We start from the raw sequence: 24,873 nt of genomic DNA, 5'->3' as shown, positions 1-24,873 counted from the left end.
GGGAGGGAACAAAAAGGGAGGGACTAAAAAGGGAAACATCAAGGGAGGGGACAAGGGGGACTGTTTCAAAGTAAATCACTGGACTAAAAGGTAGAGCCGAAGAAGAAAAGGTTAGAATTAGGGAAGGCAATCAAAATGCCAGGGAGTCCACAAATGACAATCATAACTTTGAACGTGAATGGGATGAACTCACCCATAAAACGTAGACGAATAGCAGAATGGATTAGAATCCAAAACCCTACCATATGTTGTCTTCAAGAAACACACATGAGGCGGGTTGACACCCACAAGGTCAGAATTAAAGGATGGAGTAAGACCTTCTGGGCTTCAACTGATAGAAAGAAGGCAGGAGTGGTAATCATGATATCTGATAAAGCCAATGCAAAAATAGACCTGATCAAAAGGGATAGGGAAGGTAATTATATTTTGTTAAAAGGGACTATAGACAATGAGGAAATATCATTAATCAATATGTATGCACCAAATAATATAGCACCCAAATTTCTAATGGAGAAACTAGGAGAATTGAAGGAAGAAATAGACAATAAAACCATACTAGTGGGAGACTTAAACCAACCATTATCAAATTTAGATAAATCAAATCAAAAAATAAATAAGAAAGAGGTAAAAGAAGTGAATGAAATCTTAGAAAAATTAGAATTAATAGACATATGGAGAAAAATAAATAGGGATAAAAAGGAATACACCTTCTTCTCAGCACCACATGGCACATTCACAAAAATTGACCATACATTAGGTCACAGAAACATAGCACACAAATGCAGAAAAGCAGAAATAATGAATGCAGCCTTCTCAGATCACAAGGCAATAAAAATAATGATTAGTAATGGTACATGGAAAACCAAATCTAAAACCAATTGGAAATTAAACAATATGATACTCCAAAACCGTTTAGTTAAAGAAGAAATCATAGAAACAATTAATAATTTCATCGAGGAAAATGACAATGGCGAAACATCCTTCCAAACCTTTTGGGATGCAGCCAAAGCGGTAATCAGAGGTAAATTCATATCCCTGAATGCTTATATTAACAAACAAGGGAGAGCAGAGATCAATCAATTGGAAATGCAAATGAAAAAACTGGAAAGCGATCAAATTAAAAACCCCCAGCAGAAAACCAAATTAGAAATCCTAAAAATTAAGGGAGAAATTAATAAAATCGAAAGTGATAGAACTATTGATTTAATAAATGAGACAAGAAGCTGGTACTTTGAAAAAACAAACAAAATAGACAAGGTACTGGTCAATCTAGTTAAAAAAAGGAAGGAAGAAAAGCAAATTCACAGCATTAAAGATGAAAAGGGGGACAGCACCTCCAATGAGGAGGAAATTAAGGCAATCATTAGAAATTACTTTGCCCAATTATATGGCAATAAATACACCAATTTAGGAGAAATGGATGAATATATACAAAAATACAAACTGCCTAGACTAACAGAAGAGGAAATAGAATTCCTAAATAATCCCATATCAGAAATTGAAATCCAACAAGCCATCAAAGAACTTCCTAAGAAAAAGTCCCCAGGGCCTGATGGATTCACCTGTGAATTCTATCAAACATTCAGAGAACAGTTAATCCCAATACTATACAAACTATTTGACATAATAAGCAAAGAGGGAGTTCTACCAAACTCCTTTTACGACACAAACATGGTACTGATTCCAAAACCAGGCAGGTCAAAAACAGAGAAAGAAAACTATAGGCCAATCTCCCTAATGAATATAGATGCAAAAATCTTAAATAGGATACTAGCAAAAAGACTCCAGCAAGTGATCAGAAGGATCATTCACCATGATCAAGTAGGATTCATACCAGGGATGCAGGGCTGGTTCAACATTAGGAAAACCATCCACATAATTGACCACATCAACAAGCAAACTAGCAAGAATCACATGATTATTTCAATAGATGCAGAAAAAGCCTTTGATAAAATACAACACCCATTCCTATTAAAAACACTAGAAAGCATAGGAATAGAAGGGTCATTCCTAAAAATAATAAACAGTATATATCTAAAACCAACAGCTAATATCATCTGCAATGGGGATAAACTAGATGCATTCCCAATAAGATCAGGAGTGAAACAAGGATGCCCATTATCACCTCTACTATTTGACATTGTACTAGAAACACTAGCAGTAGCAATTAGAGAAGATAAAGGAATTGAAGGCATCAAAATAGGCAAGGAGGAGACCAAGTTATCACTCTTTGCGGATGACATGATGGTCTACTTAAAGAATCCTAGAGATTCAACCAAAAAGCTAATTGAAATAATCAACAACTTTAGCAAAGTTGCAGGATACAAAATAAACCCACATAAATCATCAGCTTTTCTATATATCTCCAACACAGCTCAGCAGCAAGAACTAGAAAGAGAAATCCCATTCAAAATCACCTTAGACAAAATAAAATACCTAGGAATCTACCTCCCAAGACAAACACAGGAACTATATGAACACAACTACAAAACACTCGCCACACAACTAAAACTAGACTTGAACAAATGGAAAAACATTAACTGCTCATGGATAGGACGAGCCAATATAATAAAAATGACCATCCTACCCAAACTTATTTATCTATTTAGTGCCATACCCATTGAACTACCAAAATACTTCTTCACTGATTTAGAAAAAACCATAACAAAGTTCATTTGGAAGAACAAAAGATCAAGGATATCCAGGGAAATAATGAAAAAAAACACATACGATGGGGGCCTTGCAGTCCCTGACCTAAAACTATATTACAAAGCAGCAGTCATCAAAACAATTTGGTACTGGCTAAGAAATAGAAAGGAAGATCAGTGGAATAGACTGGGGGAAAGCGACCTCAGCAAGACAGTATACGATAAACCCAAAGATCCCAGCTTTTGGGACAAAAATCCACTATTTCATAAAAACTGCTGGGAAAATTGGAAGACAGTGTGGGAGAGACTAGGAATAGATCAACACCTCACACCCTACACCAAGATAAATTCAAAATGGGTGAGTGACTTAAACATAAAGAAGGAAACCATAAGTAAATTGGGTAAACACAGAATAGTATACATGTCAGACCTTTGGGAGGGGAAAGGCTTTAAAACCAAGCAAGATATAGAAAGAATCACAAAATGTAAAATAAATAATTTTGACTACATCAAACTAAAAAGCTTTTGTACAAACAAAACCAATATAACTAAAATCAGAAGGGAAACAACAAATTGGGAAAAAATCTTCATAGAAACCTCTGACAAAGGTTTAATTACTCATATTTATAAAGAGCTAAATCAATTGTACACAAAATCAAGCCATTCTCCAATTGATAAATGGGCAAGGGAAATGGATAGGCAGTTCTCAGATAAAGAAATCAAAACTATTAACAAGCACATGAAGAAGTGTTCTACATCTCTTATAATCAGAGAGATGCAAATCAAAACAACTCTGAGGTATCACCTCACACCTAGCAGATTGGCTAACATAACAGCAAAGGAAAGTAATGAATGCTGGAGGGGATGTGGCAAAGTAGGGACATTAATTCATTGCTGGTGGAGCTGTGAACTGATCCAACCATTCTGGAGGGCAATTTGGAACTATGCCCAAAGGGCGACAAAAGAATATCTACCCTTTGACCCAGCCATAGCACTGCTGGGTCTGTACCCCAAAGAGATAATGGACACAAAGACTTGTACAAAAATATTCATAGCTGCGCTCTTTGTGGTGGCCCAAAACTGGAAAATGAGGGGATGCCCATCAATTGGGGAATGGCTGAACAAACTGTGGTATATGTTGGTGATGGAGTACTATTGCGCACAAAGGAATAATAAAGTGGAGAAGTTCCATGGAGACTGGAACAACCTCCAGGAAGTGATGCAGAGCGAGAGGAGCAGAACCAGGAGAACATTGTACACAGAGACAAACACACTGTGGTATCATCGAACGTAATGGACTTCTCCATTAGTGGTGGTGTAATGTCCCTGAACAACTTGCAGGGACCCAGGAGAAAAAAACACCATTCATAAGCAAAGGATAAACTATGGGAGTGGAAACACCAAGAAAAAGCAACTGCCTGAATACAAAGATTGAGGGGACATGACAGAGGATAGACTCTAAATGAACACTCTAATGCAAATACTATCAACAAAGCAATGGGTTCAAATCAAGAAAACATCTAATGCCCAGTGGACTTACGCGTCGGCTATGGGGGGATGGGGGGGGGAGGAAAAGAAAATGATCTATGTCTTTAACGAATAATGCTTGGAAATGACCAAATAAAATATATTTAAAAAAAAAAAATAAATAAAAAAAAAAAAAAAAAAGAAACACACATGAGGCGGGTTGACACCCACAAGGTCAGAATTAAAGGATGGAGTAAGTCCTTCTGGGCCTCAACTGATAGAAAGAAGGCAGGAGTGGTAATCATGATATCTGATAAAGCCAATGCAAAAATAGACCTGATCAAAAGGGATAGGGAAGGTAATTATATTTTGTTAAAAGGGACTCTAGACAACGAGGAAATATCATAAATCAACATGTATGCACCAAATAATATAGCACCCAAATTTCTAATGGAGAAACTAGGAGAAGTGAAGGAAGAAATAGACAATAAAACCATACTAGTGGGAGACTTAAACCAACCATTATCAAATTTAGATAAATCAAATCAAAAAATAAATAAGAAAGAGGTAAAAGAAGTGAATGAAATCTTAGAAAAATTAGAATTAATAGACATATGGAAAAAAATAAATAGGGACAAAAAGGAATACACCTTCTTCTCAGCACCACATGGCACATTCACAAAAATTGACCATACATTAGGTCACAGAAACATAGCACACAAATGCAAAAAAGCAGAAATAATGAATGCAGCCTTCTCAGATCACAAGGCAATAAAAATAATGATTAGTAATGGTACATGGAAAACCAAATCTAAAACCAATTGGAAATTAAAAAATATGATACTCCAAAACTGTTTAGTTAAAGAAGAAATCATAGAAACAATTAATAATTTCATCAAGGAAAATGACAATGGCGAAACACCCTTTCAAACCTTTTGGGATGCACCCAAAGCGGTAATCAGAGGCAAATTCATATCCCTGAAAGCTTATATTAACAAACAAGGGAGAGCAGAGATCAATCAATTGGAAATGCAATTGAAAAAACTCGAAAGCGATCAAATTAAAAACCCCCAGCAGAAAACCAAATTAGAAATCCTAAAAATTAAGGGAGAAATTAATAAAATCGAAAGTGATAGAACTATTGATTTAATAAATAAGACAAGAAGCTGGTACTTTGAAAAAACAAACAAAATAGACAAAGTACTGGTCAATCTAATTAAAAAAAGGAAGGAAGAAAAGCAAATTCACAGCATTAAAGATGAAAAGGGGGACAGCACCTCCAATGAGGAGGAAATAAAAGGCAATCATTAGAAATTACTTTGCCCAGTTATATGGCAATAAATACACCAATTTAGGAGAAATGGATGAATATATACAAAAATACAAACTACCTAGACTAACAGAAGAGGAAATAGAATTCTTAAATAATCCCATATCAGAAATTGAAATCCATCAAGCCATCAAAGAACTTCCTAAGAAAAAATCCCCAGGGCTTGATGGATTCACCTGTGAATTCTATCAAACATTCAGAGAACAGTTAATCCCAATACTATACAAAGTATTTGACATAATAAGCAAAGAGGGAGTTCTACCAAACTCCTTTTACGACACAAACACGGTACTGATTCCAAAACCAGGCAGGTCAAAAACAGAGAAAGAAAACTATAGGCCAATCTCCCTAATGAATATAGATGCAAAAATCTTAAATAGGATACTAGCAAAAAGACTCCAGCAAGTGATCAGAAGGATCATTCACCATGATCAAGTAGGATTCATACCAGGGATGCAGGGCTGGTTCAACATTAGGAAAACCATCCACATAATTGACCACATCAACAAGCAAACTAGCAAGAACCACATGATTATCTCAATAGATGCAGAAAAAGCCTTTGATAAAATACAACACCCATTCCTATTAAAAACACTAGAAAGCATAGGAATAGAAGGGTCATTCCTAAAAATAATAAACAGTATATATCTAAAACCAACAGCTAATATCATCTGCAATGGGGATAAACTAGATGTATTCCCAATAAGATCAGGAGTGAAACAAGGATGCCCATTATCACCTCTACTATTTGACATTGTACTAGAAACACTAGCAGTAGCAATTAGAGAAGATAAAGGAATTGAAGGCATCAAAATAGGCAAGGAGGAGACCAAGTTATCACTCTTTGCGGATGACATGATGGTCTACTTAAAGAATCCTAGAGATTCAACCAAAAAGCTAATTGAAATAATCAACAACTTTAGCAAAGTTGCAATATACAAAATAAACCCACATAAATCATCAGCTTTTCTATATATCTCCAACACAGCTCAGCAGCAAGAACTAGAAAGAGAAATCCCATTCAAAATCACCTTAGACAAAATAAAATACCTAGGAATCTATCTCCCAAGACAAACACAGGAACTATATGAACACAACTACAAAACACTCGCCACACAACTAAAACTAGACCTGAACAAATGGAAAAACATTAACTGCTCATGGATTGGACGAGCCAATATAATAAAAATGACCATCCTACCCAAACTTATTTATCTATTTAGTGCCATACCCATTGAACTACCAAAATACTTCTTCACTGATTTAGAAAAAACCATAACAAAGTTCATTTGGAAGAACAAAAGATCAAGGATATCCAGGGAAATAATGGAAAAAAAACACATACGATGGGGGCCTTGCAGTCCCTGACCTAAAACTATATTACAAAGCAGCAGTCATCAAAACAATTTGGTACTGGCTAAGAAACAGAAAGGAAGATCAGTGGAATAGACTGGGGGAAAGCGACCTCAGCAACACAGTATACGATAAACCCAAAGATCCCAGCTTTTGGGACAAAAATCCACTATTCGATAAAAACTGCTGGGAAAATTGGAAGACAGTGTGGGAGAGACTAGGAATAGATCAACACCTCACACCCTACACCAAGATAAATTCAAAATGGGTGAGTGACTTAAACATAAAGAAGGAAACCATAAGTAAATTGGGTAAACACAGAATAGTATACATGTCAGACCTTTGGGAGGGGAAAGGCTTTAAAACCAAGCAAGATATAGAAAGAATCACAAAATGTAAAATAAATAATTTTGACTACATCAAACTAAAAGAATGGTATTAGCTGTCATAGGTGCCGTAGTTTCCATCGTTGCTATGATCACATCATTAACCACTGCAACAATGGCATTAATTTCTTCTATTCAGAACCATGGGTTCATAAAGAAGTGGTATCTAATTCTTCTAAATTATGGCATACTCAGCAAAGTATTGGCTTAGCCTATAGAGATGAGATAGAGAGTTTAAAAGATGCTGTATTTTGGTTAGGAAAAGAGGTTGAAGCCTTAAACACAAGAATTGCTTATCCTTGTCATTTTAATCAAACGGGTTATTGTATTACACCTTTGCCATATGACAATGTGTCATATGAATGGGAAACAATCGTCCAGCACATCAAGGATGCTTGGGGAAGTCATAACAATACATTGGATATTAGCAAACTACAACAAGAAATTAATAAATTAGACCAAATTGTGTATGAACAGGAAGGGGTAAAAATAGCTTCCAATTGGGAAGCAACTTTTTCTTCCCTGGATCCTGGGAATTGGTTTGGTAAAACCAACTTAACCAGCATTGGCACTATCATACTATTCATACTCTTGGGTATTGGTTTAATTATGCTTTGCAGAAGAAGCTGCAAAAATAGAGCATACATCTGTGGCATGCAACCAGAATTGGCGCGATCTCACCATTCTCGACACTTGTTGCGTGAGAATCTTGAGATGGAAACATCCGATGTGTGACAAACAGGAGAATAGTGATGCTTTCTCACTAAATTCTTATTATATATTAAAGATGCTAATATATTTTGTATGTTATATACATGATCCTCCAAGATTGCTCAGAGAGGATGGTTTTTCTTTAAAGGGATCTCTCCCAACAAAAAAAAAGGGGGGGGGGGGGGAGAAGAATCTTAAAGATGTCAGTATTTTCATTTTGTAGAACACTTTTGATTCACTTTCAAGTATTCAACTCTGATTTTTCTTTTGCACAACTGTTGCCAAAATGAAGATGGTGCAAGAACTTTACTATTGCAGACACCCAAAAGTATGAGACTACAAGAACATGACAGCATTTGTTAAATTTCAGATGACTATTCTGGAAGGTGATGTTTGATTGCATGAAAAGGGAATCATAATGAATATCTCATTATGGACCAGACAGCCATAACCACCCACCGATGCATATTCCATATGAAATGGATGTTTAAGGTTGGGGATGCAGGGACATGATGCTCTGACGCTCTCAGTAACTGGTTGTCCTGGCATTAAACGTCCAATTGTTTTTCTATGTGGCAGGCATCTGGAAGTGTGCACACAGGTCCCTAAGATGCAGAATCAGTACGAGAGAAGGGAAGGATCCATCCTTCATCTCCAGAGATAGTCTTTTTGTTATCTGTTGAAAAATCTGACCAATTCTTGTAGTCCTGACTGTGAAAGGTGGCATGTTTGATTATTGCACCTCTCCTGTGAGCCATAAATCTTCTACCTCATCGAACCAGGATCGTTGGAGTGGAAAATATTTTCTTAATATTTTTATCACTGTTAAGACTGTTACATTTATTTTTTATAAGTAGATAGGAAGATCAGTTTTGTTTTTTAGGTTTATCACTAAATCAGTTTTTGCTGATGATCACACTTGATTTTTATATCTAAGTTTTACAATCTGATTTGGTTATCACTTTTGAATCAGAATATGATTATGCACCAGAGTGTTTGTATTTGTTAAAGATATAATCTTGTCATTGCACATTTTTATTTTTATGTTAAACAAAAAGGGGGAGATGTAGCAGTCCACACCTATCTATGGACAAGGGAAATAGTTAAAATGTAAAGATTGTCTTGGGAGAATGCATGCTCAGTCCTGCGCATGGCAAGTAAAGCCTTTGACCCTTGATCCCAGTGTCCCCCAGGATTAGGCTCTAAATTAGGTTTCTTTGTGCTCACCTGGCTGAGACAAACCACACCTATACCTTGCCGTAATTTACAATTGACCAATGGCAATACACTAAGTATTCATCAATATGTATTGTGTACATTTGCATCTCAATAATAATAAATAGGAGCTCCACAGAGACCCAGCTCTCTTACCGCATCACCTCTCACCTGTATCTGTCTTTCCTGGAGCTTAGCCTCTGGCCAAGCTTATCTTTAACTTCCTCTCCCTATCTCTCTTTCTTTCTCTAAAGACCTTTTCTTATTATCATCCTAACCTCAAGCCTGAGTGGTCTGGGTTTAGAGTATTTACTCTAAAGGACTGGGTTTTCCTCTCAGCTAATCTCTATACTCGTGTAGCCACATGTTGTTAATTCAGAGCTACTTAATGGTCTCAGGTCCCCGTGAGGTTATGTAGCTGGGCTTGTTCTGTGGAGCTCATTTGTTAAATATTACGTGTGTGTCTGCCTGCTTCTTATCCATCTTCTTGGCTTCAGTCCTTCCCCAAGGTCAACCTTCTATCTTTCCTTTTGTGGGAGGGTTGCGGGCCAGCCCCCCACTATATTTATACTCCTGGATAAGATGGAATCCTTAGGCTGATCTGAGAAGCCATTTTTTTAAACAGTCAGATCCAACACCCTGTCCATATAGGACATTGGTATTAAAAATTTATACAAATAATCAATAAGAGTTTAGAAACCCTTATAACACCCTAAACTTCCCAACAACCCCAGATTGTGGCCAAGTCAGATAATACATAATGGACTCAATTTTCTTTGCATTCCTGAAGTGTTAAGGGAAGGTAACTTTGATTAAGAGGAAGATCCTCTTTGGCCTCTCCCCTCATTTTTTTAATTTTAATTTTTAAATATTTTTCCATGTTTTGTGATAGAGGTGTGAGAGAAATTTTTGCAGGATCTGTGGACCAAGATACAAAAGAAGATTCCAATGAAATGTCCCCACTTGTTGATAGTTGAGCTGACAGGGGAGAGGGACTTTGGAACTTGGTCTCTGACTCTGGGCCATTGGAGCTGAGAGGGGGGTTTTGGATATTTGTCTGGGACTAAAAGTCACAATCTTGCTCTCTGCAGTTTGAAAGCTGGCTGAGAGACTTTTGTGAGGCTGACTTGGCTTTTGAACTTTGTCTCTGGTTCTGAGCAGTGGAAGCTGAGCAGGGGAGAAGCTTTGGAGTTGATCCATTTGAGAATTAAGCTGGCCAAGAGGAAATTTTAGAGACTTTGAACTTTGTTTCTTTCTGATGGTTAAGCTGAGAGATCTGGCTGAGTTAGCCAGAAGAAGAAGAAAGAAGATTTTGAACTGCTGTTATCCTCCATCTTTTAACTGTCTAAGAGTCACATTTTGTGACTCCCCAAACCCTCAATTTAATATCATTTAGATTAGGGAAATTCCTCATCCCTCTTACCTCAGTTTCCCATCCTGATATCCCAATAAACCCCTTGACTGAGAAAGCAACTAGAAGATCTCTATAGTTCACTTAGGAGGGAGGGAAGAAGCACAGGTTTCAAAGAAGATTTGGGAGGTGAGGGAGGAAAAAGGGAGATGTTGGAAACGGAGGGAGTGAGGGAGGAAGGGGTTTAGAAACTAGATTGATCCATCAGCAATCAGTTAGGGATCAATAGACAAAGCCCAGAGTAAATCCCAGAGCATTTTTTTGAAGAAATTATTTTTTTTACCGTTAAAAAACATATAGGACTTGGAACTAGTTGAGCAGAGTGGAGCCAAATCACTGAAGTCCTGCTTTAATGAAACAATAAGAATGATCTGTAATTAACAAACTAAAGCAAAAGTCCAAGCAACTTCTATTCTTTTGATGATTATAATGTCTGGATATAAGGTCATTTCTATCCATAAGCATACATAGAAGTACTTAATAATTGATTAATGCACAGTTTCCTTTCAGTTACATATTTCATTACAGTTTACATGATTCATTTTCTTCCCTCCCTTCTTCCCTCCCTGCCTTCCAGAGCCAACAAGCAATTTCACAGGACTGTACAAATGTTATCACTTAATATCCATTTCCATATTATTTATATTTCTACTAAGCAATCTTTTTTATTTATTTATTTTTTATTTGATCATTTCCAATCATTATTCATTGGAGACAAAGATCATTTTCTTTTCCTCACCCCACCCCCACCTCTCCCACAGCTGATGTGCGATTCCACTGGGTATCACATGTGTTCTTGATTCAAACCCATTTCCATGTTGTTGGTATTTGCATTACACTATTCATTTAGAGTCTCTCCTCAGACATGTCCCCTCAACCCCTGTAGTCAAGCAGTTGCTTTTCCTCTGTGTTTTTACTCCCACAGTTTGTCCTCTGTTTGCAGATAGTGTTTTTCTCCTAGATCCCTTCAGATTGTTCAGGGACATTGCATTGACACTAATGGAGAAGTCCATTACGTTCAATTGTACCACAAGGTATCAGTCTCTGTGTACAATGTTTTCCTGGTTCTGCTCCTCTTGCTCTGCATAACTTCTTGGAGGTTGTTCCAGTCTCCATGGAATTCCTCCACTTTATTATTCCTGTGAGCACAATAGTATTCCATCATCAACATGTACCACAATTTGTTCATCCATTCTCCAATTGAAGGGCATCCCCTCATTTTCCAATTTTTTGCCACCACAAAAAGTGCAGCCATGAATATTCTTGTACATGAATTTTTTATTTGCATTTCTAATTCATTGATCTCTGCTCTCCCTAGTTTGTTAATATATGCACTCAGGGATATGAATTTACCTCTCATTCCTGCTTTGGCTGCATCCCATAATGTTTGAAAGGATGTCTCACCATTGTCATTATCTTCGATGAAATTATTAATTGTTTCTATGATTTGTTCTCTAACTGATTTTGGAGTATCATATTATTTAATTTCCAATTAATTTTTGGTTTGGTTTTCCATATATCCTTACTGATTGTTATTTTTATTGCCTTATGATCTGAAAAGGCTGCATTTATTATTTCTGCTTTTCTGCATTTGTATGCCATGTTTCTGTGACTAGTATATGGTCAATCTTTGTGAATGTGCCATGTGGTGCTGAGAAGAAGGTGTATTCCTTTTTATTCCTATTTATTTTTCTCCATATGTCTATTAATTCTAATTTTTCTAAGATTTCATTCACTCCTTTTACCTCTTTCTTATTTATTTTTTTGATTTGATTTACCTAAATTTGATAGTTGTTGGTTCAGATCTCCCACTAATATGGTTTTACTGTCTATTTCTTCCTTCAGTTCTCCTAGTTTCTCCAATAGAAATTTGTGTGCTATACTATTTGGTGCATGCATGTTGATTAGTGATATTTCCTTGTTATCTAAAGTCCCTTTTAACAAAATATAATTACCTTCCCTATCCCTTTTAATCATGTATATTTTTGCCTTGGCTTTGTCAGATATCATGATTGGAACTCCTGTCTTCTTTCTATTAGTTAAGACCCAGAAGGTCTTACTCCATTCTTTAATTCTGACCTTATGGGTATCTACCCGCCTCATGTGTGTTTCTTGAAGACAACATATGGTAGGGTTTTGGATTCTATTCCATTCTGCTATTCATCTACATTTCATGGGTGAGTTCATCCCATTCACGTTCAAAGTTATGATTGTCACTTGTAGACTCCCTGGCATTTTGATATCCTCCCATAATTCTGACCTTTCTTCTTTAGCTATAACCTTTTAAGCCAGTGATTTACTTTAAATCAGTCCCCCTAGACCCCGCCCTTGATATGTTTCCCTTTCTAGCCCCTCCCTTTTTCTTCCCTCCCCATCCCCCCTCTCCTTCCCTCCCTTTTTGTGTTCCCTCCCCCCTACCCCTTTGGTTTTCCCTTCTCCCTACCCCTGTTGGATAAGGTAGAATTCAAGATCCCAATGGATCTGGATGCTCTTCCCTCTCAGAGTTCATTTCACTGAGAGTAAGGTATAAGTAAAAACTCTCTTCCTCTCCTTCTTATAGGAGTTTTCTTCCCTTCCCCTTCCCATGTGTATCTTTGTGTGAAAAAGATTATTCTATTTCATTTTTTTCCTCTCCCTCCCCTATTTCATGGAGTATATCTTAGTACCATCAATGATTCCCCTCTCCCTTTTCCTTTCTATCCCCCCCCTTTTTCCATATCATCTTGATGCCCCAAACATTCCCTATGGGTGATTCTTCTTATTACTCTGATGATGCATATAATTTTTGAGAGTTACACATTACATGTTCCCCACATATTAATATATATATAAATTGATATAAATGTAGTTCTTTTAGAAGAGAGTTTGAATTTAAAAAGATGATGTTTTTCTCCTTTTCTCTTTCCTTCATATTTACCTTTTCAGGTATTCCATGCTCTTAGTTTTTCAATATCAAACTTTCTACAGAAAGTTTTCTTTGCAAAAACTTGGAAATCTTCTATTTTGTTGAATGCCCAAACTTTTCCCTGGAAATATATAGTCAGTTTTGATGGATAATTGATTCTTGGTTGAAGAACCAGCTCTCTTGCCTTTCTGAAAATCATGTTCCATGCCTTATGGTCATTCAGAGTGGAAATTGCAAGGTCTTGTGTGACCCTGATTGGCATTCCTTTATATCTAAATGGTCATTTTCTTTGCTTCTTGTAAGATTTTTTCTTTTGCTTGAAAGCTTTGGAATTTGGCAATTACATTCCTGGGAGTTGTCTTTTGGGGATTTAGTGTAGAGGGTGTTCTGTGAACTCTTTCAATGCCTGTATTGTCCCCTTGTTCTAGAATCTCTGGGCAGTTTTCTTTGATGATATCTTGTATTATAATGTCGAGATTATTATTTATTTCTGGATTTTCTGGAAAGCCAATTATTCTCAGATGGTTTCTCCTTCCTCTATTTTCCAAGTCTATCACCTTGTCAGTGAGCTATTTTATGTTCTCTTCTAATTTCTTGGTCTTTTGGCTTTGCTTTATTAATTCTTGCTCTTTTGCAAGATCATTGTCTTCCAGTTGCCTGATTCTGACCTTTAAAGCCTGGTTTTCCTTTTCAGTTTGGTGAAACTGTTTTTCTAGTTGCATTTTTTCATGCTTCAAATTGTTGAATTCATTTTGCATTATCTCCCACTTTTCCTGCCAGAAGACTTCCATCTTTTTCATCATTTCCAATTTAAATTCTTCAAGAGTTTGTGGAGAGTTTCCATTTCCTTTGGAAGGTTTCGGAGCATTTGCTTGTGTTTCCTCTTCTATCTCCTCTGCATTTTGTATTTTTGCTCCATGTGTCCAAATGTGTCCAAAGTCACCCCCTTCTTCTTGTTTTTCTTGGCGTTTTGAGGCTTTTCTGTGCTGTTTGCCATCTCTATCTGAGTGGGGAGAACTGGCTATTTGTGTATCTGTCTGATGGTCCAAGGCTTTGGCCCCAGAAGATTGTCCTTTCTCTGCAGCTGTTCTGTCTTCCTGGGGAGGCCCAGGGTCTGTCCTCCCCTGCCTGCCAGTGTTTTGGGAGTTACTGCTCTCAGTTCCCTCCAGTTGCTTCTCCTCTGCCTTTCTTCCACACGACTGGCACAGCACTGTCTGCAAGGTATCTCAGTGCCTTGCCAGCCCTGAGGTTTCTTTTCTTTCAGAAGACCCTGCCCTCTAAGGGGGGGAGGGGTCATGGCCTCCCTGAGCTCTGAGGGCTCCTGATTGGATTAAGTTCAGCTGGTGTGGGCCAAATGATTCCCAAACCAAAAAAAAAATCCTCTTCTACAGTCTGTGTTGAATGACCAGAGACTGGCCCAGGTTACTTTCAAGGTAAGCCCTTCGGAACAACCCCTTTGCCTGCCCTGAGGTTTCTGTCCTTTCAGAAGCTCTGAGGGCTCCTGAAGGGATTGGGTTCAGCTGGTGCCCTAAAGCTGGAACCTCCCTTGAGACTCATATGGAAGAATCCATCCAGAGGGCTACAGGCTTCCCCCTTCTCTCTATGTTTCCCTTCTGAAAGAAAAGAAACCTCAGGGCTTTCAAGGTGAATCCCTCAGAATAGCCAGCCCTGAGGCCCTTTTGCTGGCTCTGAGTTTCCTGCTGTTGCCAAGGGCTCAGCAAATTGGGTTGGGGGGATGGGTCCTGGGACCTTCCTTCTGCCTACCCCTTAGATCCAAGTGATCTAGGGTTCTGGCTTTTGGGGGCTTGTACCTTTTGATCCATGTCCAGGAGGAGGGCACCCCGGGTCTGTCCTATTGTTCAGTTTGAATTCTGATGTCCTAGGAGCATTCAGTTTGTGATTGGTAAGGAAGGGTTTTCAGAGGTCTGAACTTTCACTGCCTCTAAGCCGCCATCTTGACAGGAAGTCTCGAGCAATCTTTTAAACCCTAAACCCCAAATCACATACATATATATATATATATATATATATATATATACATACATATGTGTGTGATAAGTGATATCATATGTTCTTTTGCATTTCTGCTCCCATAGTTCTTTCAATGTGGATAGCATTCTTTCCCATAATACCTTCACAAGTGTCCTGGCTTGTTGCATTGCTACAAGTAGCACAGTCTTCTGTGTTCAGTGTTCTCAAGGTTTTACTCATTTCACTCTGCATCAGTTCATTGAAGTTCTCCCAGTTCATATAGAAATCCTCCAGATCATCAATCCTTATAGCACAACAGTATTCCATCACCATCATATAGCACAATTAATTCAGCCATTACCCAATCAAGCGATAACCATTCATTTTTCCATTTTTTTGCCACCACAAAAAGTGCAGCTAGGGATTTTTTTTAAACAGTATTTTAGTTGGTCATTTCCAAACATTATTCATTGGAGACAAAGATCATTTTCTTTTCCTCCCACCCCTCCCACCACCTCTTCCATAGCTGACACGTGATTCCACTGGGTATCACATGTGTTCTTGATTCGAACCCATTTCTATGTTGTTGGTATTTGCATTAGACTGTTCATTTAGAGTCTCTCCTCAGTCATATTCCCTCAACCCCTGTAGTCAAGCAGTTGCTTTTCCTCTGTGTTTTTACTCCCACAGTTTGTCCTCTGCTCATGGATAGTGTTTTTTTCCTAGATCCCTGCAGATTGTTCAGGGACATTGCATTGACACTAATGGAGAAGTCCATTACTTTCTATTGTACCACAGTGTATCAGTCTCTGTGTACAATGTTCTCCTGGTTCTGCTCCTCTCACTCTGTATCACTTCCTGGAGGTTGTTCCAGTCTCCATGGAATTCCTCTACTTTATTATTCCTTTTAGCACAATAGTATTCCATCATCAACATATACCACAATTTGTTCAGCCATTCCCCAATCGAAGGGCATCCCCTCATTTTCCAATTTTTGACCACTACAAAGAGCGCAGCTATGAATATTCTTGTACATGACTTTTTCCTTATTATCTCTTTGGGGCACAAACCCAGCAGTGCTATGGCTGGATCAAAGGGCAGACAGTCTTTTATCACCCTTTGGGCATAGTTCCAAATTGTCCTCCAGAAGGGTTGGATCAAATCACAACCCCACCAGCAATGAATTAGTGTCCCTACTTTGCCACATCCCCTCAAGCATTCATTACTTTCCATTACTGTCATGTTAGCCAATCTGCTAGGTGTGAGGTGATACCTCAGAGTTGTTTTCATTTGCATCTCTCTGATTATCAGAGATTTCGAACATTTTTCATGTGCTTATTAATAGTTTTGATTTCTTTATCTGAAAACTGCCTATTCATGTCCCTTGCCCATTTATCAATTGGAGAATGGCTTGATTTTTTGTACAACTGATTTATCTCTTTGTAAATTTGAGTAATTAAACTTTTGTCAGAGGTTTTTATGAAGATTGTTTCCCAATTTGTTGCTTCCCTTCTGATTTTAGTTACATTGGTTTTGTTTGTACAAAAACTTTTTAATTTGATGTAGTCAAAATTATTTATTTTACATTTTGTGACTCTTTCTAAGTCTTGCTTGGTTTTATAATCTTTTCGTCCCAAAGGTCTGACATGTATATTATTCTGTGTTCACCAAATTTACTTATGGTTTTCTTCTTTATGTTCAAGTCATTCACCCATTCTGAATTTATCTTGGTGTAGGGTGTGAGGTGTTGATCCAAACCTAATCTCTCTCACACTGTCTTCCAATTTTCCCAGCAGTTTTTGTCAAATAGTGGATTTTTGTCCCCAAAGCTGGGATCTTTGGACTTATCATATACTGTCTTGCTGAGGTTACTTACCCCAAGTCTATTCCACTGATCCTCCTTTCTGTCTCTTAGCCAGTACCAAATTGTTTTGATGACCACTGCTTTATGATATAGTTTCATATCTAGGACTACAAGGCCCCTTCCTTTGTATTTTTTTCATTATTTCCCTGGATATCCTCGATCCTTTATTCTTCCAAATGAATGTTGTTATGGCTTTTTTTCTAAATCAGTAAAGATCTGCTTCTTCCTTCTTGTAGTGTTAAATGCTTTGAATTAGAGTCTTCTGGTGATATATATGGAACTAAGAAATCAGACAAGGTAAAAACTCAATGAACCAACCACAGAGAAAGCTCACCTCTAATTTCTAATGAGCTGACTGAGTGCTTTCTCCATTCATTGATCACAAATGGCAGGGCTATGATGATTAGTCACAAGGACTTTCAACATTCAACTCAATACCCCAATTCCCCAGCACTGCCAGTATCTTGGAAATCTAAATGAGAAATTCTCTCAAGCAGGGGCAACATTGTGAAATGAAATATCAACAAAGTATGGCAGTCCTTTTTGCTGCAACATCCCTCTATACAATGGCAGAATTCAGAAACCTGAGGACCAGAGAAAATTTGGGCCAAAAGCATGAGTAGGTCATTAGAGTAGGTCTCATGGAGAATTTCATTAATCTTGAAGGGAAAAAACATGCATATTGTCTAGTTCTGACTCAGTAGAAGTAACCTGAGCCAGAGACCTAGAGAGGTGCACCATAAATTACCCAGGATGGAAAAGGCTGATACAACTTGGAGATATAGCCTCCAGTGAAACTGCCATCAAAGTAGAAAAGTTCAAAAAGTGAGAAATTAGGAGAAATATAAGATATCTTGAGGGGGTAAAATGAAAAAAAAAACCACAGGGAAGATATTAAAATACAGAAGGGGAAATATTTTCCAAATTGGCCAAAAGAGTTTAGATATCTACAAATAAATATAATGCCAAGGAAAATAAACCAGTTCCTGAAGTTACTCAGGAAATACTCCCTTCATAAAATCTCTGTCTAGGATGAGAGATTTTATCAAAAGCTCTTGCTGATATCCAAACAAACACTAACTTTTAAAAATTTTGAATATATTTTTTATTAATGACCTTTTATCATCATAGTTGTTCCAAATATTCCTCCTCATATGTAAGAAAACACTATTTTAAAGGAAAATAGAGAGCTCCAGTTCATTTGAAGTATACCTTATTATATAACATCTCAGCTCTATGATTTATTTCATGAACTCATCTAAGTCTTCTTTCTGTCCATAGTATATCTAATGACAAAATTGCTTCAATTTTTGTTTCTCCTGGTTTTTATTCAAATCCTCTCCACATTGCTTCTTTACTCTGATACCTGGATTTCCTCACAAGAATATTTCTTCTTGAAACAGAGTGAGATCTCATCTTAACTTATACTGTTATTTCCTAACCTTCAAACCTATATTGCAATCATACATTTCATTGAATCAGTGATACTTAAGAGGTTAAATTTGACTCCTTGCCTTATTATCTCTATTTGATCTTGATCGTTAGCTATACTTTGTTCATTTCTGCACTAATTGACATGAGTGTATATAATTCTTTTTTTAAATCCTTACCTTCAGTCTTAGAATCAATGTTGTTTATTGTTTCCAAGGCAGAAGAGCTGTAAGGACTAGGCAATGGGGCTCATGATAGGTCATATAGGTAAGAAATGTTTAAGGCCAGATTTGAATGCAGGACCTCCCATCTCTACAACTGGCTCTCAATTCACTAAGCCAATTAGCTGCTTCTGAGCATTCTTTTTGATAAGACTATGACCTTCTGAGTTTTCAATGACTATTCTTCTTTCTACATTATAATACCACTTTATCATGTCTATCTCTGTTGATAAATTTATAAGCACATCCTCTTCCTGCTTTTTCCATTCTTCTGTGTAGCTCTGAGGGTACTGCTAAAAACTAGTGAGTGGCAGGTTCAGGGAGAGAGATTTTGACTAAATCTGATAAAGACTTTTCTCACTCTCTGAGTGGTCAAACAATGGGAATGAGCACTATGTTCTTTTATCATGGACGCTTTAGGAATTCTTTCATGATGTAGGGAGGCTGTAATGGAGAACCTCTAAGGTCACTTTCAATTCTATGCTTCTATGATTTGGGGATTCATAGAAAAAAGAGGGCTAACATTTAAGCATTGACTAGGTTCCAATTGCATATGAAGTATTGTGTTAGGTGCTTGAGATAGAAAACCAACAATAAAATAGTCTCTGCCTTCAAGGAGTGGAAAGGAGAGTATTAAAATGTGTTCAGATAATAAGTTGCAGAATTTTTGGTGGGGGAAGCACAAGGAACTGGGGAAATTAGAAAAAGACTTCATTGTAAAACACTTTAAGAGAGCCATGAATGAATTCGAAGAATGAGAGGTTAGATGGATTCAACTTTTGTTTACATAGGAGATTGCCTTTGTTAAGATACAGAGGGAAGAAATGGAATGGGATTAGAAGAAACAACAAATTATTAACTTTATTGGAATGTAGAGTATATTGGGAGATTAACATGAAATCAGAATAGAAACATATGTTGGATCTACATCATCTAAGGCATTAAATGACAAAGAAAATGAAATTATATCCTAGCTAAAAGAAAAAAGTCCTTACTCAAGAGCAGAGGAATGACATAGTAAGGACTATGTTTGAAAATGATAACAACAATGATGGTCCCAATAAAAGGAATTGTATGTTCCACGGATAGATCCATTTAGTGCCTCATTGTCAAAGGGAGTTGACTCAAGGCTATTTAATTAAGAGTTCCAACTTTTCCAGGTCTAGTCAAAGAAGAAACATTAACTCTGGTCCCAAGCAAAGTACAGAGTGACATAATGAGATGGTTGGCCACCAGGTCATATTTTTACAACAGCAACTGCTGGTGACCATTTACTAGGGCAAGGAGGAGTTAGGACTTTGCTTCTTGGAGGTATGATTCATAATGAGGAAATCCTAAATAAATTCTCTCTAATTTTATCTTTCTTTACTAAAGACATTAAACACTTTGAAGTTTACAGAGCATTTTAATTAATTAATTTATTTTTGTTTAGAGTAATTTTATTTTTATTTCCATATTATTCATTTTTGTAAGTCAATAATCTTATAAAACCCCAAACCCCAAAAATATACCCAAATAAACAAGTAATAAATAATGTTTTCATCTGCATTCTGTTCCAACAGTTCTTTCTCTTGATGTGGACAGCATTCTTTTTCATAAATACCTCAGAATTCTCCTGGATCATTGCATTAGTAGCAAAGCCTATCTCATTTGATTGTTCCATAATATTGCAGCTATTGTGTATAATGTTCTCCTGGTTCTGCTTATTTCACTCTACATCCATTCACATAGGTCTTTCCAGCTCTTTCTGAAATCATTCTATTCATCATTCCTTATAGCACAGTAGTTTCCCATCACCATCATATGCTACATTCTCTTCAGCCATTTCCCAATTGACAGACATTCCTTTATTTTCCAATTCTTTGCCAACACAATAAAGAGTATCTATCAATATTTTATACAAACAAGTCCTTTCTCATTTTTTTTATCTCTTTGGTATATGGACTTAGTAGTGGCTTTACCAGATCAAAAGGTACACGTTCTTTTATAGATTTTTGGGGGATAATTCCAAATTGCCCTATAGAATGGTTGGATCACTTCACAACTCCACCAGTAATGCATTGGTGTCCCAATTTCCCCCCATTCCCTCCATTATTTATCATTTCCCTTTATTGTCATATTGGCCAGTCTAATAGGTGGGAGGTAGTGCCTCAGAGTTATTTTAATGTGCATTTTTCAAATCAAGAGAGATTTAGGGAACATTTTTTTCATATGATTATTGATAACTTTGATTTCTTCACCTAAAAATTGCCTATACATATATTTTGATCATTTATCAATTAGGGAATAACTTGGGTTCTTATAAATTGGACTTGGTTCTTTATATATTTGAGAAATGAGACCTTTTTCAGAGAAATTTGTTATAAGAATCTTTTCCCAGTTGTTTTCCTTCTAATCTTAGTTGCATTGGTTTTATTTGTACAAAACCTTTTTAATGTAATAAAATCAAAATTATTCGTTTTATATCTTATAATATTCTCTATCTCTTATTTGGTTATAAAGTCTTCCCTTCTCCATACATCTGAAAGGTAAATTATTCTGTGGTCCCCTAATTTACTTGTAATTTCACTCTTTCTGTTGAAATCATATACCCATTTTTCAATCAAGTTCAAGAAAAGTTGAAAGAAGTTCAATAAAAGACCTTATCCTTGTATAGTGCAGTGATGATGAAGCTTTTAGAGGGGTGGGTGATATCCTCAGGCATGTGTGGAGAGGAAGAGAGGTTCAGCCCAGCCCCATGATCCTCTGGCTTTCTAGAAATTAACTCTGAAGAACTCTGTGCTGAGGAGATGGCATGCAGGCCCACAAGAGAGAGCTTTGAGTACCCCCTCTAGCACATTTGTCATAGATTCATCACCATGGACATAGGGTATGAGATACAGATCTAAACCTAATATTTGCCAGACCGTTTTCCAATTTTCCCAGCAGTTTTTGTCAAATAGTAAGTTCTTGTCCAAAAAGCTGTGGTCTTTGGGTTTATCAAACACTAGCTTGCTGAGGTCATTTACCTCTAGTCTATTCCATTGATCCACTCTTCTGTCTCTTAGCCAGTACCATATTGTTTTGATGTCCTCTGCTTTACCGTACAATTTAAGATCTGGTACTGCTAGGCTACCTTCCTCCACATTTATTTCATTAGCTCCCTTGATATTTTAGACCTTTTGTTCTCCCAGATGAATTTTATTATTTTTTTTTAATTCAGTAAAAATGTTTCTTGGTAGTTTGATAGGTATGGCACTGAGTAAGCAAATTAATTTAGGTAGGATTGTCATTTTTATTATATTAGCTCGGCCCACCCAAAATCAATTAATTTTTTTTCCAATTGCTTAGATGTAACTTTATTTGTGTTAAAAGTATGTTGTAATTCTGTTCATATAATTCCCATATTTATCTTGGCAAATAGAATCAAAACTATTTTATATTGTCTAGTACATTGCATTTTAATTTCCATCATTTTGTTTGATATGAAGAAAAATAAATGTCAGGTAGTCAGAGCAGATTTTTCAATTCCTCTTTTGGAAATGAAAATATTAAGGCACAAAAGCATGAAGTGACATGGCCAATGCATACAGCTTATAAGTGGTAGAGAGAAGACTAAAAACCCTGGGCTTGTCACTCTGTATCCTACAATATTGTTGGCTGGAAGATGTTTGTAGGAAGTCATAGGTGTTATTACAAAAATTAATGTTGGGGAATATCTAGGAACAGAAGCCATGAAGAATAAGATCATGTTCACTTACAGTAAGTAGGTCCAGAGAGAGACATGAGGGTAGGAAACTCGTGTTTTCTGAGGAATTTAGTGTTTTTGCTTTCCAATGTTTTCCCACAAATACCTCAACCACCTTGCCATGACTAGATTCTATCACTGAGATGAGGATATTCTGCTAATGAGTCTCCACAGGGCACCTTTTATATCTTTGTTCCTAAGACAATAGATGAAGGGGTTCAACATGGGGGTGACCACAGCATACATTGCTGAGGCAACTGTACTCTTCCAGGAAGACTGGGTCACTGAGGAGCTCAAACACACTCCCAGCCCTGTGCCATAGAATAAGGAAACAACTGAGAGATGAGATCCACAGGTCGAAAAGGCTTTGTACTTACCCCTAGCAGATGGGACTTTCAAAATGGAAGAAAAGATCTGACTGTATGAGAAGAGAATCCCTGTGAGGGGGAGAACACCAAGCAGACCAGCTATAACATATAGCAAGACATAATTGATAAGGGTGTCAGAACATGAGAGTTTTAGAACTTTTTCAAGATCACAAAAGAAGTGCTGGATTTCATGGCCTGTACAGAAGGAGAGCCTTGTCACCATCAGACTGTGAAGGAGGGTGTTGAGAAGACTTAGTATCCAGGAGAGCAGCACCATCAGGCAGCACAGCTCAGGACTCATGATGGATGTATAGCGCAGAGGGTGACAGATAGCCACAAAACGGTCATAGGCCATTGCAGTGAGAAGAAAATTGTCTAAACAACCAAAAAACATAAATAGGGACATCTGGGCAAGACAGCCAGCATAGGAGATGGCCTTGTTTTGTGTCAAGATACTTACTAACATCTTGGGTACCGTGCTAGATACCACACAGAGATCTACAAAGGACAGGTTAGAAAGGAAAAAGTACATGGGGGTGTGGAGGTGAGAATCAGAGCCAACAGCCAATATTATGAGTATGTTTCCAAATACAGTGACCAAGTACATGCCCAAGAACAACCCAAAGATGGTCCTTTGTTGCTCTGGTGTCTCAGAAAATCCCAGGAGGATAAATTCAGTGAATTTTGTTTGGTTTCCTGGTGCCATGGGGCTGGCTTTTCTGCTGGAAAATAAAAGTGAAAACATAATATGAAATTTTGAAATGGTGAAAAAATGTGAAATAGAATTATTCTTTCATAAGAAATGAAAGAATACCAGGCTATGATTTAGAATTTCTAGATTCAGTTTTTATTGCTATCATTTATTATATTTGTGATCTTGGAGAAGTCACTGTTTCCTCATTCAGCCTCAATGGAAGAGGGGTGATTTGGACCTAATGAAATCCAAGATTCCTTCAAATTCAAACCTTCTTTAAAATAGAACCAACTCCATTTAGAAATCAAAACTTTACTTCCGGTCAAGATGGCGGCTTAGAGAAAACTAAAGTTCAGATCTCCTGAAACCCTTCCTTACCGATCTCAAACGGAATGCTCCTAGGGCACCAAAATTCAAAACGATCAACAGCATAGACCCCCGGAGTCCTCCTCCTGGACCTGGACCTGGATCAAAAGGTACAGCCCCCCCCAAAAAACCAGAACCCGAGACCACTCAGACCTAAGGGGTAGGCAGAAGGAAGGTCCTAGGACCCATCCCCCCAACCCAGAGTGCTGAGTCTGAGTCCGAGGCAGCAGAGGCAACCTCAGAGCCCCACGGCCTGCTATTCTGAAGGCCACATCCTGAAAACAACTTGACCCAGTCGAGGGGGCACCCAGACAGCAGGGAAACAGAGAAGGATGGGGGAGCTCTTAACCCCCTCAGAGAGCAGGGTCGTCAGAAACAACAGTAACTGGCAGGGCTGGCAAAAGGACCCCAGGGCCGGCTATTCTGAAGGCCACATCCTGAAAACAACCTGACCCAGTCGAGGGGGCACCAAGACAGCAGGGAAACAGAACGAGACAGGGGAACTTGTAACCCCCTGGCTGGAACCTTCCATTCGAATCTCAGTTCAACCCAGGGAAAGCTAATCTTCTTATCAGGATCCCTCGCCCTGGGCTCTGGGAAGCCGCGGCCCCTCCCCCTCAGAGAACAGGGACTTCGGAAACAACAGTAACCCCCAGGGCTGGCAAAAGGACCACAGGGCTGGCTGTTCTGAAGGCTGCTTCCTGAAAACAACCTGACCCAGTCGAGGGGGCACCCAGACAGCAGGGAAACAGAGAGACGGGGGGAGCTTATAACCCCCTGGCAGGATCCCTCCATCCAAGTCTCA

At 37.8% G+C, this 24,873-nt stretch overlaps 1 protein-coding gene across 1 annotated transcript in view; it reads right to left on the bottom strand.

The window, feature by feature from the left end:
* LOC100013358 (olfactory receptor 7D4) overlaps positions 1–23,714 on the bottom strand; it is a 298,110-nt gene extending 274,396 nt beyond the window's left edge. Inside the window, exon 1 of the mRNA XM_001367720.3 lies at positions 23,221–23,714. Coding sequence (XP_001367757.3) covers positions 23,221–23,714 — 494 coding nt within the window. The remainder of the gene's footprint in view (positions 1–23,220) is intronic.
* Between the last annotated feature and the right edge of the window lie 1,159 nt (positions 23,715–24,873).

Source organism: Monodelphis domestica, chromosome 3 (assembly GCF_027887165.1).
Source record: "Monodelphis domestica isolate mMonDom1 chromosome 3, mMonDom1.pri, whole genome shotgun sequence".
In the NCBI taxonomy this organism is placed as follows: Eukaryota; Metazoa; Chordata; class Mammalia; order Didelphimorphia; family Didelphidae; genus Monodelphis; species Monodelphis domestica.
This window is presented reverse-complemented; position numbering and strand designations above follow the sequence as displayed.